This window comes from Mobula birostris, chromosome 2, assembly GCF_030028105.1.
Source record: "Mobula birostris isolate sMobBir1 chromosome 2, sMobBir1.hap1, whole genome shotgun sequence".
NCBI classification, from domain to species: Eukaryota; Metazoa; Chordata; class Chondrichthyes; order Myliobatiformes; family Myliobatidae; genus Mobula; species Mobula birostris.
Window position 1 is genome coordinate 166,427,373 of NC_092371.1, and position 18,483 is coordinate 166,445,855.

Consider the following 18,483-nt stretch of genomic DNA (forward strand, 5'->3'; position numbering starts at 1 on the left):
CTAAAGGGGAAAAAAAAATTTCTTACCTTAGCTACAGCACACCGAACAGCCATGGATCGGTCAGTCAAACCAGAACGTGTGTTTTTGTAGATGTCTCGGTGGCAAGAAGCAGCTGCGCCTCCCAAACCATTTAGCACCTTCTGTAGACTCAGCAGAACCTCACTGCGGCCCTGAGACTATTCAAAACACAGAGACTTCAGAAAGCAGCAGACCTGTTAGGGCTTTGATACCTGGATGCAACTCCACACGCAGCCTTCAGTAAAGTAGGGCTGGACTAGGACATACTCAGCCTTCAATTTAAAGTGAGGGATTCTATCTGAATATCTACAAGTGACAGTAGAAATCCCCATCTATTCATTTGAATGGACACTTCCATTGGAAATTTACTAAAAAGGCAAGATACAAGTCACAACCTTAGCATCAGGACTTTATCAGGAGTCATTTCTATTAGAGTCACAGAGTTACACAACATGAGCTCAAGAGCTTTGGCCCACTGAGTGAACACCAAGCCTGAAGCACACATTTATTTATTTAGATATAAACGTGGTAACAGGCCCTTCCCGTGCAAAGAACCCTTACTGCCCATTATACCCACGTAACCAATTAACCTACTAACCTGTGTCTTTAGAATGTGGAAAGAAACGGAGCACCTGCAGGACTCATCCGACACGAACTTATTCTTCCTATGTTCTACAACATATCTGGACACGAGGGGCAATTTACAGTGGCTAATTAACCTACCAATTTACATGACTTTGGGATGTAGAAGGCAGGAGCATCTGGAAAAAAACCAGACACAGAGAGAACGTGCAGGCACCAGTGAGCACCTGGCGTCCAGATGGAACTCTGGTCATTTTGGCATAGGACCTGTACCAGCTGTACTTCTCTGCTACCAACATCCCACACCACCTACCCACCTTCCGGCGCAAGTCAGTGGTGATGCACACTCTGAAATCTTGTTTTACTGAGGAATTGATGACTCATGCATAGTGGGCGACATTCTTAATGCTGAGTTGCAAATTCCAAGCCCAACTCCAGAGACATGAACACGTATTCCAGGCACTCATTCTCATTACAGAAGCAAGGGAGTACTGCATTGTTGGACTCACTGACATCCAAGTAAGATATTAAATCAAGACCCTATTTGAGTCATGAGGTGAATGTAAAAGATCCCACATCATTACTTCAAAGGCGAGTTGAGACCCTTCGCCAGATGGCCTGGACAACCTTTACCTTTCAACCAGAAGTTACTTAGATTGTTGAAATTAACTGAGCATTGCACTCAATTCTGGTTGAATATCTTAAGAACGTGGAAGCTTTAGAGAGGGTGCAGGGCAGATTTATCATGCTATGCCTGGATTAGAGTGCATGTCTTATGAGAAGAGGTTAACGATCCAGGGCTCTTCTCTTTGGAGTGAAGGAGGATGAGAAGTGACTTGATAGAGGTAATTTAAGGCATAGATAGAGTGGACAGACAGCACCTTTTTCTGGGCAGAAATGGCTGATACAAGAGGGCATAATTTTAAGGTGATTAGAAGAAAGCATAGGGGGAACGCCAGAGGTATTGTTTTTTTAAAACACAGAAATTGATAGAATATACTATTAGGGGTGGTAGTATGGATAGATATATTTGGAAGATTTCAGAGACCCTTAGACCGGCATGTGGATGAAAGAAAACAAGAGGGCTCTGTGGGGGCAAAGCATTAGATTGATCATAGAGTAGGTTAAAAGGTCGGCACAACATTGCTCTACAATGTTCTAATGAAAGCAACCAAAAATAATCTGATTTTTAGCACATTATCCTTCTGGGATTTACTTTATTTGTACTTTTCATAAATTGCACATTTCCTATATTCACAATTTTGAAAAAGTACTTCATGAATTGTAAAGTGCATTAGAATATCTGAGTATAAAAACAAATCTCATTCTTTTTGTCTCTGGTAGCACAGACCAAGCACCCAGGAGGGCAAACCAGGAGTTCAGCTAAGAACCTTGCTCCGGATTTGCTGCAGTTCTCCCCACACAGAGGGCTCAAGCACTTTGCAAGTTGTTTCTTTTTTATAAAGTTTCAGTAATAATTAACCCTTTGCAGAGTGCAGTTCAAGAAATGTTGATTTTTTTTTTGACAGCAGTTTTGCAATGTACATGGTGATTAATTAAAAATAAGAACATGCTACACACTTAGAAGAATAACTGGTCCAGCCACTGCTGGAACAAAGAACCCAAATTCAAGTTTGCGGCTATCACCATTACAAGTGCATGTTTGCTTTAGATGCTCACATGACCATACAAGCATTTTGCACAAGCAATAAAATAGGTTTTTTCTTGGCTTTTGGTATAAAGGCAGAATCTCTTGTGTTTATATGTTTCTGATAAAAGGCAGCTACTATCCCTTCCTAAACGTACCGTAGATGGCAAGCTTCTCAACAGCTCAGAATGAGAGAAGTTGCAATACACATGCCCAGCAAAAGTTTAGGCAGTGGCAAAATATTTTTCTGGGTTTTCAGAAACTGAAGAGGAGATCAATTGCACACTTCCATTCATGGGTCTCAGCAATACAAAAAAATGTATTTTTGTTTAACTATGTTGACAAAGTTGTTAGGTCACTTTGCTGACGAAATTCAGTGGCTGTACTTTCCCCAATGTCAACATTTCCTTCAACACACATAAAAGTTGTTGGTGAACGCAGCAGGCCAGGCAGCATCTCTAGGAAGAGGTACAGTCGACGTTTCGGGCCTGCTGCATTCACCAGCAACTTTTATGTGTGTTGCTTGAAATTCCAGCATCTGCAGATTTCCTCGTGTCAACATTTCCTTTCCTCTTTTTTTAAAAAATGTATTATTTTTATTATTTAGGGATACAACACAGAGGCTGAGGACAAGAAGGGCCAGAGTCACCTCTACCTCCTGAGGAGACTAAGGTCCTCTGGAGTACGCAAGCCTCTCCTTCACGTTCTACCTGTCTGTTGTCGCCAGTGCAATCTTCTATATGGTGGTGTGCTGGGACAATTGCATCAACATGCGTAATGCCAACAGGCTCAATAAGCTGATTAAAAAGGCTGGCTCTGTTATAGGAGTTAAAATGAACACACTGGAGGCTGTGGTAAAACAAAGGACCCTACGGAAAATCCTGGCAATTCTGGACAATGTTTCTCATTCTCTGCACGCCACCTTGGGTAAAAAGAGGAACACGTTTAGTAATACACTGAGACAACTGCAATGCTCCAAAAAAATACTATATGAAGCCATTCTTACCCTTGGCCACTGGGCTCTATAATTAGTCAACCTACAGTCGGGGAAGTGACTGTTAAACCCCCCCTCCTGTTAGACTGTGGTAACTTATTTTTTATTCTTCCTATTTCTCTTCTAAATTCTGTGCACTTGTAATGCTACTGTGATTCTGTAATTTCCTTTGGGATTAATAAGGTATTTATCTATCCAACAGACACTTCCAGCCCAAAGTGCCCGCATTGCCCAATTATACTCTTGTGACCAATTAAAGCCTACTAAGCCATAGGTCTTTGGAATGTGGGAGGAAACCGCAGCACTCAGAGGAAACCCACAGGGTCATGAGGAGAACACGCAGCATTTCAGGCAGCAGTGGAACTGAATCCAGGTCCATAATAGCATTACATTAACCACTATGCTACCATGCCACCCAAAAAAAAATCAAATCATGGCTTTTCTTGTCTGGAATATACAGTCTGATGTGACTTAGATATTGGCAACGACACCTTCTTCTGGATTTTAAACCCCACTTCACACTTGAACAAGAGATTGTAAATGCTGGAATCAGAAGCTGAACACAAAATGCTGGAGAAACTCAGTGGGTCAGGCAGCACCTATGAAGGGAAATGGACAGACGTTTCGGGTTGAGATCTTTCATCTGGTCTGAATATAGATGCTGCCTGACCTGCTGAGTTTATCCAACACAACTGCAAACCAAGGTTACATGTTGAAGTGCAACAGACAAGGTCTCCCCGGTGTCCTGGGAAAGAGATATCATCATTCAACCAGGACATTAGGAATAGTTGCAACTACAAAGTGATGATAGGGTCATCCATTTAACTTTGATATTGGGTGAACTTCAACCAATATCATAACTAAGTGGATGGTGATATCATCAGTTTGCAATTGTAGCTTTCCTCTGTTGGATTAGACCACGGGTAGGCAACCTTAAGCACAAATGATTTTCTAGCATGCGTTATTCATTACTTTGAGGCAAAACATAACTAGATGTATTTAAATGGACAATTCCCATATTTCAAGTTTTTTTACGGCATTTATCTGGCTCACCGTCTGCTCATTAATATGCGATCCGACCCACAGAGGCAAAAAGGTTGCCAATCCCTGGATGAGACTGTATAATTGTTACTTTCTGTGCAGTTTAACACTACATGCCTGCTTGCATTTTATATAACTACTTATATACATGTAATTGTTTATTATGCTTCCTGGTGGTCACCATATGCAATTTTTCAGTGTATCAAATGCTTACTGTTCTTTGTATGATTAAGGAAGCTTCTCTGGTATCACATTATTTGAATAGGAGCTATCTGATTAGTTAACTCTTATCTACATATTTGAATGGAATATGCTTATCTATGGTATAAGAAAGGCTAAACAACTTGGCCCACCATCTTTGCTCTTTTCCATTCCTTCCCTCTTTGTTCTTAGACTCACTGCTACTCCATTTCCAATTCTCTTTGTTCTATTATTACTTACTAAAACAATCATTAAGCAACAAGTTTATGCCTCTTTCTAGACTTCTGAAAGAACCTTGTATCAGCTCCTCCCAAATTCTACCAGGCACCAACATACAACTTAACAATTAACCCAACCCATAAGCAAAAGAAGTAGCTGCTTTTTATTATGTGCCTCATCACATTCATTTCCCTTCATTTATGTCTTCTGGGATACAGGAGGAAACCAGAGCACCCAGAGGAGAGCCATATGGTCACAGGGAGAATGAAAACTCCTAAAATGATTGCAAAACAACTTCAAATTTAAAATCTTCTCTTCATTGTTCAAGTGGCAACTGAGAGAATGCTGCATTAGCCAAGTTATCATTGGTCATTTGAGAATGTAAACTGTCCACTGGAGGGATATAAAACAATCCCACAGTGTCCTTAAAATAAGAAAAAGCATGAACAGGACAATTGGCCCCTCACACTTGCTATACCATTCATTGATGGCCAGGCTGTTCTCTCCCTCAACACCAATTTTCCACACCAAATCCCAAAATCTTTAATATCCAAAAGTCTAACAATCTGTCTTGAATTTTACTGATGCATTGAGCCCCCATGGTACTCTTGAAGAAAGATTTCCACCCAAGTGTTTCTTCATATTGGGTACTGAATCCAAGCTTTATTCCCATCCCGAATAGCTAATCTCTTATTATTATCTGTCTGTATCTCCAAAATTTTCAGTATTATCACTCTCATAGACCCTCTAATACAGGTGAGCAAAGATTCTGTTTCCTGACTGCACTGGAGTAAAGTAACAGCTGGTCTACTTTACTAGCAGTAGTAGGAAAGAGAGTGGAAAGTAGAGAAAGCCCAACTCCACACAAACATACTCTTGCACAAGAGAGTTGTTGTCTTGTATAACCAGTTTCAGAGAAAAGCACGCTGTGTCACATAACTCTCTGTAAGATACTGATCAAGGAAACAAAGGCAAGTACATCTTGTTCCTATGGACAGTCAGTTCTGCGCAACCGTGACATTACCACTTACAAGACCGTACACACGTCCAAATTCAGAATAGCCATGGTCTATATTACCTTGTAATTATTTCCTGTAACCTAGTAAGTCATCAGCTTTTCCTTTACCGATAACAGTTCTATGACATTCAGGCCAGCACAGATAAGCAGATGTTGTACTAGCATGGCACTTCTGGACAATACAGGCAATTTAGTATCTTTATCAATATCACAGTTAACATTGCTTCATTCTGTAAATGTTTTTAAACAATTTGCTTACCTCCGCACTTTTCAGAGCCTTTAATAGATTGCTGACAGTTTCAGGAAAGGAGCTGCCCAAAACTCTGCCCATCTTTTCATAGAAGGCCCCAATGCAAGCCACAGCTGCCCTATCAATGACAAAGCCATCCATTGGTAGTTATATTCTCTTCTAATACAGGTCTGAGCAAGAGATAGCCATTCAACATGTCTCACATTCCACTACACGAGAGATGTTCAGCATCTGAGCTCATTGTAACCTTCCATTCCTTTTCTCATTCACAGTGACAGTCAGGAAATTCGGAATCAACCTCAAGTTGTAGCAGAAGATTGAGGGAAGTGTGAAGAAATGCTACCTGATGTATCCTCTGAGGGGCCTGGCTTTCATATTAAGGAGATGTCTTAATATCAAAATAAACTTTATTCATTATATAAAAAAAATTACAGGAATAAACTGTGCAATGCCTTTTCATTCTTACATTCATAGTCAATATACTAAGTAGTGTTTTATTACAATCCTTAAAACTCATAGGACTGTTGCTACTCACATGACCCCTCGGGGTGTACACTATTACAATAAATGAGGTGCAAAAGGTGAACAGTTGTTACTCATACTAGAAAAAGCATACTACTCTATTTTCCCAAGTTCAATATCAGAACATGAATTTGAGTGTATGGGACACAACTTCAAAGTTTACAGGATTTTTTTAATGCAATACTTCCTATATTGCATAAATAAACTGCAAATTTTGTTTTAAAAAGCATCTCCCAACTTGCACACTACTGACAGGATAACAATACAACAATGACAGAGCAGATCCTTCTTTTATGCACTCTTAAAATGGGGCTGGCCTTTATTGAGGAAATGGTAATGCGCTTGGAATAAAAATATTTGTAAGATTGCAGGGAAATAGGATGGGATTGTGAACTTATGGAAGTGCTTTCAATGAGTTGGCCAAATACCTTCCTTCTATGCAATAAAGGGCATAAAATAAAATTTCATGATTCATGCATCCTGCAACAGTCACACTATTTAAATTAATCAGCCAAGTTTCAAAAGCATGTAATTCCTCAAATGTTTTTGGAACTTTTACGTACAGTTTGGTGGGCAGGTAAGCTGATGTGTCATCCTTGCTCTTGACAATGTCATTACATTTATCCAAAGTCTGGAAGACAGTGAAGGTATCTCCGATGCTGTAGAGAGTAGCAAGATTCTTAGCTAGTAGCTTGCGTGTGGGAGGGCCTGGTGAACTGCTTATCAGGTCAGTCAGTTGTTCTACCAACTTCTTCTGTTTTTCTTTCACGTCCACCTTGAATTTTCAAACAATAATGTTTTTCAAAAATGAACAAATTAATTGAGAATAATCTTCAAACAGTCTAAGTTTCATATTTGCTGGCAGATGAAATTAGTGCTTCATTTCACAGGTCTTAGCGTTTTTCCTTGCAAGATCATGATAACATCAGGCAAGACCATGGCAGCAGTTGTTGCACATCATACACACATCCCTCACCCGACTCTACCTCCGCACATTTGGTTTGCCCATGAACCAGCAGACACAAGTACCCTCCCTAACTGATGGATTAATTGGCCACTGTAAATTGGCCCCTGGTGTATAGATGAACAGTAGAATCAGAGGGAGAATTGGTGAGAGCATGGTGAGGCAAAAAGGAATCAGTGTTAAGTGTGCTCAATGGCAGCACAGATTTGAATAAAGAAAAAGCTATGCTCTATGGCTCTATTACGAGGAATGCAGGTACCACCTCTTAAGGCCTATATGCTTTGCTACAAATCTCTCTTTATCTTGCTCCTTCAACCTTCTCCAATCCTACTTAAGCCTGCAACTATGCAGACAAGCTGCCTACATTTCAGCAAAATTCTTATGCTTTTATTGATCTGAAATATTGACCTCATTTATCTCCCTGCAGATGATGTCTGGGTCTTTGTATGGTTCCAGTAGGTACTGATATATTTTGATTGCAGGCACCTTTAGTATTTTGAGCAATACACAAAATGCTGGAGGAACTCAGCAGACCAGTCAGCAGCTATAGAGAAGAATAAACAGTCGATGCTTTGGGCCGAGACCCTTCATCGGGACCGGAAAGGGAGGGGAAAGAAGCCAGAATAAGGTGGTGTAGGGCAAGGAGTGCAAACTGGCAAATAGTACGCGAGACCAGATTGGGGGGGGGGGGGGGGAGGTGATAGGTGGGAAAGGTAAAGGCTTTGAAGAAGGAGGAACCTGAGAGGAGTGTAATACCCTGGTTAAGATATTTACTGCTATGCTGTGCAAGTATTTAACTTTAGCAGTTCTGTAAGATAAAGGGTTATGTTATTCAACTCAAGGAATATTGTGTCAGCCAATCAGGATGGTGGAATTGGGAGAAGGTTCTAGAGAATGCTGGGCGAGAGATTTTGGTGACGGACACTGGTGTGGGTCAAGGTTCTCTTGGGGGAGCTGGGGGAAGACTGGAGGGAAGATAGCTAAGGATGCCATCCCTGTTGCACAAGCTGTTTTGTATGGATGAATGGCTTCAAGGAGCAAGGACCAATACTCCCGTGGGGGAGCCGTTTGTTCAAGATGGATACTGCACAACATTCGGAAGGTGGAGTGTGCTTTCACACAGACAGTGGGTCCAGCACGCAAGTTAAAGACAACTTCAAGATGGAACTGGAACTTGAACTGGGTTAGCCTTAATGGGCCCTTTTTTAAAATTTTCTTTATTTTCTTGTTCCTACTAACTGCTCAGTAAATCTGAAATTTGTAATTATATTTTTTTTATAATTGTATGCGGTGTACGATCTGTTATTCGTTGCCAATGGGCAGCATTTACACAGCATTCACTCAGATTGGGGTACGGGTGGTCGAAACATCCCAGCTCTCCTGGTCTGGTGGGACCCAAGTCACATTCACCCTAGACGTATGGAGTTCAAGAAAGGTGGTTTTCTCACTACTGAGTCCATTGGCTTGTTAGCGAGGGGTTAACCAGCCATGTTTCTAGAGACACCCAATAAAAAGTGGTTTCAGGAGAGTGCACCATGGAAGAAAAGGAAGGCAGAGGGATACCAGAGGAAGGGGAGCCAGAATGGAGAATGGAAAAAGAGAAAGGGTGGGTAGGGGGAGAGGGAAGAAACTACTAGAGATTAGGGAAGTTGATATTCATGTCGTCAGGCTGGAGGCTACTCAGATGGAATACGAGGTGTTGCTCCTCCAACCTGAGAGGCCTCTCTAGGGCAGTAGAGGAGGCCATGCTTGTTTGTTTTTGTATACAGTACTTGATCACTCAAAATAAAATCAATGCAATGCAGTATAGGTATGGGAACAGAACTGCTTATGAAGGAGCATCCCAATACTTTGTCAGAATTACATTGCATTGTATTGTTGTGCAAAACAACAGATGTCATGTTATATGGCCAAAACAACACACTCACAACATCCACCTCCTCAGTATTATTGATGGGCAAGTAACTTTGGAGCAGAACAACGCTACTTAAAGTTTAGAACTACTGCCAGGATGATTTCATGGATAGATTTTCTATTGATAGATAACGATGAGTAAATCAGCATTTTATAAACTCGATTAGAAATTACTGAAAAATACACCAATTAGAATATTACAAAGACTCATTATTCGCAACAAAATATTTAACTCAATTGTATAACTATAACTCAAAGATTAAAGATTAGCTTTATTTGTCAACACAAAATAATCTGCAGATGCTGTGATCAAAGCAACACTTTCAGTACGCTGGATGAACTCAGCAGGTCGGGCAGCATCGTGGAAGAGTTGGACTTATCCTTGTAAGCGTAAGTGCACACCTGTCCCTACACCTCATCGCTTGCAACCATTCAGGGCCCCAAACAGTCCTTCACTTCACTTGTGAGTCTGTTGGGGTCATCTATTGCATCCGGTGCTCCTGGTGCAGCCTCCTCTACATCGGTGAAACCTGACGCAGATTGGGGGACCGCTTCGTCAAGCACCTCCACTCCGTCCGCCACAACAGACAGGATCTCCTGGTAGCCACCCACTTCAACTCTGCTTCCCATTCCCATTCAGATATGTCCATACATGGCCTTCTCTACTGCCATGATGAGGCTAAAATCAGGTTGGAGGCGCAACACCTCATACACCGTCTGGGTAGTCTCCAGCCCCTTGGTATGAACGTAGAATTCTCCGACTTCTGGTAATTCCCTCCCCCTCCCTTCCTCCCTCATGGTTCCGCCTCCTTCTTCTACTACCCATTGTTTTCAGGGCTATGATGTCAATGCTTCCCCTCCCCCACCCCTTTGTCTTTCAAATTACTGGTCTTTCAACTGAAGCTACAAGCATTCTTCAAATCCTTCCCCATCTTTCATTCTTCAGTCCTGACGAAGGGTTCCGGCCCGAAACGCCGACTCATCGTTTCTAACTGATGCTGCCCGACCTGCTGAGTTCATCCAGCGTTCTGAAAGTTTTATTTGTCACATGTACATTGAAACATACAGTGAAATGCGTCGTTTACATCAATGACCAACATTGTCCGAGTATTTGCTGGGGGCAGCCCACAAGTGTTGCCCCACTTCTGGCGCTAATATAGCATGATCACAGCTTACTAATCTTAAATGTGCATCTTTGGCATGTGGGAGGAAACCGGAGCATTTGGAGGAAACACGCACCATCATGTGGAGAATGTACAAATTCTTTACAAACAGCGATGAGAATCGAAACCTGATCTCACAGCTGGAGCTGTACAGAGTTACACTACCGTGCTGCCCATAATTCCTTTTAAGGTCAGAGAATAGCAAGATGCCACTTTTACAAATGCATGGTGGTGCAGAGAGTAGAGCTGCAGCCTCACAGCTAGAGAGACCCTGGTGTGATCCTGACCTCAGTCACTGTAGTGCTGACTTTGCATCTTCGCCCTGTGTCTGTGCGGTTTTCCTACTTCCAAGAAACGTGGGTCCATAAAATGCCCGTCGTGTGCAAGTAAGTGGTGGCCAGGTGAAGTTGATAGGAGTAAAATGGGTTAGGGTAGGGTTAGAATAAAACAATTATCTTTAGCTCAGCAAGGACCTAGTGGGCCAAAGGGCCTGTTTTCTATGCTACATTTCCATGACCAGAGTTTAATCTAAATCTCCGGTGCAGTCTGTGCCTCTGGAGCTCTCTAGCTCGAGTTCTCTAGCTTTCCCACATCCCAAAGATCTGCTGGTTGCTGGTTACTATCAAGTAGTACTATTACAGGTGAGTGGTAGAAGAACGTAGTAGTTAGTGTAATGCTATTACAGCACTAGCTGCAAAATACAGGTTCAGTTCCCGCTGCTGTCTGTAAGGAATTTGTACACTCTCCCAGAGACCAGGTGGGTTTCCTCCAGATGCTCCAGTTTCCTCCCGCATTGTAAGGACGTACAGTTAGGGTTAGTGAGTTGTGGGAGATGGTATGTTGGCACCAGAAATCTAGGGATACTTGAGGACTGCCCAGCATAATCCTCACTGATTTGATTTGATGCAAACAGCATTTTTCACTTTGTGTTACATGTCATAAACAAAGCTAATTTTTAATCACAGGGAAGTTAATGGACACGAGGGAGAGAGAAAGGGGATTGATCTTATTGCCCCAAGACTGGCATAGATTTGATTGGCTGAATGGTTGTCATTTATCTTGTAAGGAAATATGTATTAAAAATGCAAACTATTGTTGAGATTAAGAACAACCTACTGTACAACAAAAGTTAGGACTAAAAATTTACAGATGCTGTTGTACTTAACCAATAATTGCCTTTGCTTCAAATGTTGTTTTGCTAATTATTTCTGAAACTAATTACACATTTACAGAATGGTTCAAGTTTTCACATACCTTATTCGCAGCCACAAGTACTTTGTTCAAGAAACGTAGCCATTCAAAGATAAACACAGGCCTCTTCACCTCAGTTATCTGTGCCAGAGCTTCCTCATTTAATAATAAACTGTGCGCCAACTCCATCCCTCTGAATAATTTCACCAGCAGTCTGTGGTTCTGACTGACTGTGCAGCCTGCAGGAATGTTTCCAGCTTAACAATTCAGTCCTGTTTCAAAAATATATATAATTTAGATTATCACTGTATAGCTGATGCCTGTCCAAAAAGAACTAGCTGAAAGTTAAGCACTCGGTTCAAAGGGATATCTGGCTTAAAATCATTTAAGCTTTACTCATCTGGTTGCAGTTACAGATCAGTAAAAGCCAAGGTAACATAAGTGTAGTGCTGGCTTTGTTTCTAACATAGAAAAGCAGAAAAATTATGCTGAAATTCTTGAACTTCTGTTACATCTAGTTTCATTAAAGGCAGCCCATATTTGACACTCCTCCCCGTTGCACTATCCCACCCCCAATAGCCACTCAGAGCCTATTACATTGTAGTTCACACTGCCTCCCCCACATGTGGAAGCGTTCTGGCTCCCTCGCCAATTTATTCCATGTGCAACCAGAAATCCTGCAACTTCCAGTGAGGGTAGTACATCTAAGAAGTCTAGGAAAAGTATTAACATGGATGTGGAACTGCAAATGATACAGTGTTTGGAAGCTGGTGAGCGTCAGATTGATGTTGGCACTTTTCGAAATTGCTTACATTGACGATCAGAGTGACCCTGATTGGGTGCAAAGCAATAAGGCAAAGAGGACTGTTCTTGACATGATTTCCTGCTACCGAGAACTGTTTCATGAGAGGAAACTTAAGAAAAGGCAGTCAAATGTCGACGCCTACTTGAAGAAGTCTAAGTTAGAGGAGGACCCACAGCCCGGTCCCTCCTCTAAGATGTACCCACCACCCCCATCCCTCCACTGCTGCTGTGGTGTGTTGCTGCTCCACGGATGTACAGGTTAGGCCTATTTGTGTGTTTGTTACTCCACAAATTACTGTGTATACACAAAATAATATATCATATATCCCGGGTTTGATTTTTTTTCTATGAGGTACACATGTCCATTTACGTAATGTTATAATGACCCCGCAGAGCACTGATTTACATAGCACTCCACCTTCGAGGAACGCATCCTCAGTAAAGATTGACAGGACATGATCAAGCTGAGGGATTCAACACGTTCATAGGGCCAATTGGCTTCCTGCCTTGGTCTTATAGCTGAAAGCACTGTTGTCTACAATCTCAGTCATTTCTCGACAATGTTGTACCACTCAGCAGACACTGATTGATGATGCACTGGTACTCCAAGTTAGCAGAATAAATCATACCTTGGAAGCTCCTTGCTTTCCACTATCCAGTGACTTTTGCAAGAAGTAAACAAGAATGGATAGATCTCTGTGGAATGAAACTTAGCCCAAGTTCTCACCTTATTCTTAAGTAATGATGTTATCTTAATGACCTTTCAGCACTGGCTCTCCTCCCAACAATGGGATATCTTGGAAAAAGTATAGTGTGGAAAATGTACCACTAGGAGAGCAAAATTATTCACAAGTAGGACACGGTATTGTTTAATATTCATCAGAAGGAAAACCCTGGATAAACTGAATAAAAGTCAATTTTTTCTCTCCCCACAACTGCTGCTGAATACTCCCAAATCATTGTTGACCATTTCAAATATCCAGCATCCACAGTTGTTTTTTTGTAAATTAATTGCCTTTGCAGAATAGGAGGCTTGGGTCAGAACTTCTATACAATAAGCACATAATAGCTAGCGTATCTATGATTCCTTCAGGAAGCACTAAATATAGACTGCTGTTCTGACATGTGAAAGAGAAAATGACACAGAAATGAAAAACATTGGTAAATTATTTATCTGTCAAAATAAGGTACAAGTCATGGCTTAGATGATGCCTGTCATAGACTGTGACTGACCTACACAGCATAGGGTTAAATCCCACTCCAAAATCTAGACTGACTTTCCGTTGCCAGTCTGCTCAAGTGCTCTGTTAGAGGGATTCCTCCAGTTTCTCCACAGACAGCACCGGTCTGCATTCCTGCAGAGAAGAAAAAACTCCTGTACCATCATTTTGAAGAGCAGGTGAAGTTCTCTGGTTTCTTGGCCAACATTTACCTTCTGCTATTATCTAACAGAGAATTATCACATTACAGTGTAGGAGTTTGCTTTTGCAAAGTGGCTGCTGTGCTGTCTACAGTAATACAGTGATAATCCTTTAAAATAAATCATCACTACTCACAGAGGTCAAAGTGGGTTTATGATTTTAATTCTTTTAACACGAGATGCAGATCTAATATTTTATAATGCAATATTTTATGAAAACTACAGCAAGAACAAAGTCATAGAGTCATTGGGAACTACAGCACTGAACAGGTCCTTCAACCCATCTACACCTGCATCTTAGCCCTCCGTCTTCCATCCATGTACTTATCCAAACTTCTCTTCAATTTTGCAGTCGAATCCACATCTGCCACATCGGTTGACAGCTCACTCCACACTTACACCACCCTAAGTGAAGAAGCTCCCCCTCCAAATTTTCACCCTTCACCCCATGAGATCTAGTTCTGGTCTCACCCAAGCTCACTGGAAAAAGCCTGCTTGCATTTACCTGATCTATACTCCTCAAAATTTTGTATATCTCTATTAAATCTCCCCTCATTCTCCTATGCTCCAGGGAATTAAGTCCTAACCTATTCAACCTTTCCCTATAACTCAGGTCCTCAAGTCCGGGCAACATCCCTGTAAATTTTCTCTGGACTCTTTCAATCTTATTGATAGTTAGGATTAAACTCAGACTAGCAGTCCTGCACAGTCCCAATGGATAGTCCAGGAGTTACATTGATTAAGGTTGCACATCAGAAATATACATTTAGCCCAAGGAAAAGAAAGAAACTCCATGTTTAATTGCAAGTTCTGAAGCTTAACACCTTCCCCTTTACTACAATGCCATGGCTATTCTCTTTAGCACTACTAGGACAATTTGAGGCAGGAACAACCAAAGCATTACATAGCCACAAGCCAGTATTTTCAATTTTAAACACTGACATATCAAAAGGCAGTTTGAACACTCTCTAATACTAAGTTCACAAAAGAAATTATTCAGTGTAAACACATCCTTTTAAGTTGCTTGGAGTACAAGTATACTGTAAATTCTATAATGTACCTGACAAAGATCCATGCAAAAATCAAAAGGTCCTAACTATTCCACTAAGTAACAACGTTTAAATATTTGCATATTTCCAAAGGCAGTTTAGAAAATAAAACTGCATAGAAAACAGAAATGTACAATCACGTCTAAAGGTGGAAGCAGGAAAAAAATTGTGGGGAATTACGATTCTATGTTTCTAATTGCATGCATCTGGATTCACTGCAGAGGTTGAGGAATTTGACAAATTCACACTGATATCACATTCAGCTCACAATGTATTAACTGCATATAACCTTTTAATGATTTTGAAGTGTACTAAGATCAGTTAAGTGAAGTACAAGAGACCTTAAATATAAAGTGACTGAGAAAAACAAATGATAGGTGTAAAACACACAAGATGCTGCAGGAATTCAGTGGATCAGACAGCATCTATGGAGGGGAATGAACAGTAAAGGTTCTGAGCTGACAGACAGCGAAACATCTGCTTATTTATTTCCCTCCACAGATGCTGCCTGACTTGCTGAGATCTTCCATCGACTTGTGGGTGTTACTCAATTTTTCCAGCATTTGCAGAATCTCGTATAAGTGATAGATGCAGAACACATCGCTCAAGTTCTTGATTACGCTGTTTATATGTTGAACAAGAATGCTACCCAAATCAATGGAATTTTTTCAATAAACATTCATCTGAAATAGGAAAAAATCTTATAATTTAGGATGGGTGTCGGAGGCATAAAATTATGCAAAACTGACTGAACTGTTCGTTCTCCTACAACAGAATGCACAGTCCATTGTGACAGATACCTAGGCAACCACCATTGAAACTTTGAAGACTGTGCCTTTGAAAAACAGCGCATATTCAACTGTAGGACAGAATTCCAAATATTATTTTTTCGGAGGCATCAGCTTTTACAGGTAACAATGCAATCGCTTTCATAGCTCAGCTGCATTGAATTTGTTCTTGTCAAATATGCCTAATATATTTAACCAAACCTCCGCCGCAGATGGTCCTATGGCTGCAAAAGGAGGAGGGTTGGACACGGGACTAGCAACTGCATCACGCAAAAACCCACAGCTACAAAGACCTCATTCCTTGAAGGGGAAGGATCTTCGCCAAGACATATTAAGTTGGGTGGCAAAAGTGGAAGCTTCAGAGCCAATTAACCTTCTATCAGACCAGAAAAGAGGCCTCTGGCGAGCTACTTTCCTTGGCCTATGCCCTAGTAGGGGTGATGGGCTTAAGATGGTGGTATTTAACCAAAAGATTCTAATAAAACTGTCAAGGGCAGTACTCAAAGTGAAGCTCAAAAAAAGTACTACAATAAAGTATTTGCCAATGATCAAAGACCACTGTACATTCCTGACAGATTCCAGTTAATAACTTTAAACATCATCAAGCAGAAGTCAGTGTAAATCCTATACTGTCAAACACACACTCAAGCTATCAGTGTAATATATGTGGCTGTGGTGGTCATGTATCACACAAATAACTTCAGGGATGAATGACATTCATTTTAATATAGCTCAGAACATGATAGATGTTGCAGTAAGCTCCATAATCCCTCAAGTCTACCAAAGGCCATGCCCAAAAATGGCACCTAATGGTTTTCTGCTTGAATCTCATGGGGGGGGGGAGGGGTGAATCCACAGCGCAAGTGAAATGATGAGTAAGTGGGTAGAGGTGAGTAAGACCGAGTAAAGTGATTGGATACGGGGCTTGAAATGGAAAAATAAGAATGACAAGCAAATAACAAGCAGGATAGACAAAGGAGAGTCAGTGCATATTGTTTAAGTGGATTTTCAGAAAGCCTTTGACAAAATGATGCACATGAGATTGCTTAACAAGATAAGCCTATGGTATTACAGGAAAAACACCAGCATGGATGTGAGATTGACTGACTGGCAGGAAGCAATGAGTGGGAATAAAGGGAGCCTTTTCTGGTTGGCTGCCAGTAACTTGTGGTGCTCCACAGGAGTCTGTGTTGGGGCCACTTTGCCTCATGTTATATGTCAATATTTGGATGATGGAATTGATGGCTTTGTGGTTAATTGTCCCGGGCAGACGGAGGGGCAAGCTGGACTTAGCTTGGGAGAATGGGGAAAAAAGTGGCAGATGGAATATAGTGCAGGGAAATGTACGGTCATGCGCTTTGGCAGAAGAAATAAAAGCGTAGACTATTTACTAAATGGGGAGAAAATTCAAAAATCTGTGGTACAAAGGGACTTTGGAGTCCTCATGCAGAGTCCCTAAAGGTTAACCTGTAGGTTGAGCCAGTAGTGAGGAAGGCAAATGCAATGTTAGCATTCATTTGAAAGGACTAGAATATAAGAGCAAAGATGTAATGATGAAGCTTTATAACACACTGGTCGGACCACAGGGCCTGAGCAGTTTTGGGTCCCTTAGCTAAGAAAAAAATATGTTGGCATTGGAGAAGGTCCAGAGAAGGATTCCAGGAATGAAAGGGTTTCAGTATGAAGAATATTTGATGGTTCTGGGTCCGTACTCACTGGAATTTGGGGTGGGGAGGGGGAATCTCATTGAAACCTACTGAATATTGAAAGATCTAGATAGAATGGATATGGTGAGGATGTTTCCTATTTTGGGGAAGTTTAGGACCAGCGGGGACACCTCAGAATATAGGGACATTCATTTACAACTGATGAGGAGGAATTTCTTTAATCAGAAGGCAGTGAATCTGTGGTACTCATTGCCACAGGCAGCTGTGGATGCCAAGTTATTGCAGAGGTTGATAGGTTCATGATTAGTCAGAGCATCAAAGGTCTTGGGGAGGAGGCAGGAGAATGGTGTTGATAATGATAATAAATCAACCATGATCAAATGATGGAGCAGACGACGGGCCGAACGCCCTAGTTCTGCTCCTATGTCTCATGGTCATAATGTCTAAATGATTGGGGGACTATGCATGCTTATGGGTAAAATGTCAGTGGGTCAGAGCGAAGTAGACCTAAATAGGGAGGATAGCCCGTGAGATAAGGAGAAGGAACGTGGCCTAGATAAGGTGAAGTCTTGATGGGTGCTATTGGGGAGTGGGGCAGAGGACAGTGGGGGCAAATATATCCCTCCAACTCACGGGCAGTAGCGGTTGATTGGGGAGGGGGCGGTAATACGTGTACGGGCAACGCAGGAGTGAGTATGTGTCAGAGCAAGGTAGTGGGAGTGTCAGGGCGGGCTGGGGGCGTGGATGTCCTGCCAGGTACGGGGCACAGTCCCTGGGCCATAGCAGACCATACTAGACCGGACCGGGCCCCGCAACCGCCTGATCTCCTTCGGCCCAGCTACTCACCATTCTCCGGGTCCAACACCAGCCTCCGAAGCAGAGGCGTAAGGAAAGGTTCCGGGGAGGAGCAGGCGAGCCAGTCAACGAGCAGAGTCACTCCGATCACCGACACTGACACTAAAGCTTCGGCCGCAGTTCTTAGCCGGCGTTAGCAGCGCGTCCCCAGGTCTCAGCTGTGCGCATGCGCACC

General features: G+C 41.9%; 1 protein-coding gene across 2 annotated transcripts in view; it reads right to left on the reverse strand.

The window, feature by feature from the left end:
- heatr5b (HEAT repeat containing 5B) overlaps nucleotides 1-18,468 on the reverse strand; it is a 140,843-nt gene extending 122,375 nt beyond the window's left edge. Inside the window, exons 1-5 of one of the 2 annotated variants that reach the window (XM_072251006.1) lie at nucleotides 18,300-18,468; nucleotides 11,789-11,997; nucleotides 7,057-7,268; nucleotides 5,981-6,089; nucleotides 27-176 (exon numbers count right to left, since the gene is read on the reverse strand). In XM_072251006.1, coding sequence (XP_072107107.1) covers nucleotides 27-176; nucleotides 5,981-6,089; nucleotides 7,057-7,268; nucleotides 11,789-11,914 — 597 coding nt within the window. In that variant the 5' untranslated portion in view covers nucleotides 11,915-11,997; nucleotides 18,300-18,468. Of the gene's footprint in view, nucleotides 1-26; nucleotides 177-5,980; nucleotides 6,090-7,056; nucleotides 7,269-11,788; nucleotides 11,998-13,762; nucleotides 13,861-18,299 lie in introns of those variants that run through there. The other variant, XM_072251012.1, reaches the window with a different exon arrangement.
- Nucleotides 18,469-18,483: the final 15 nt, after the last annotated feature.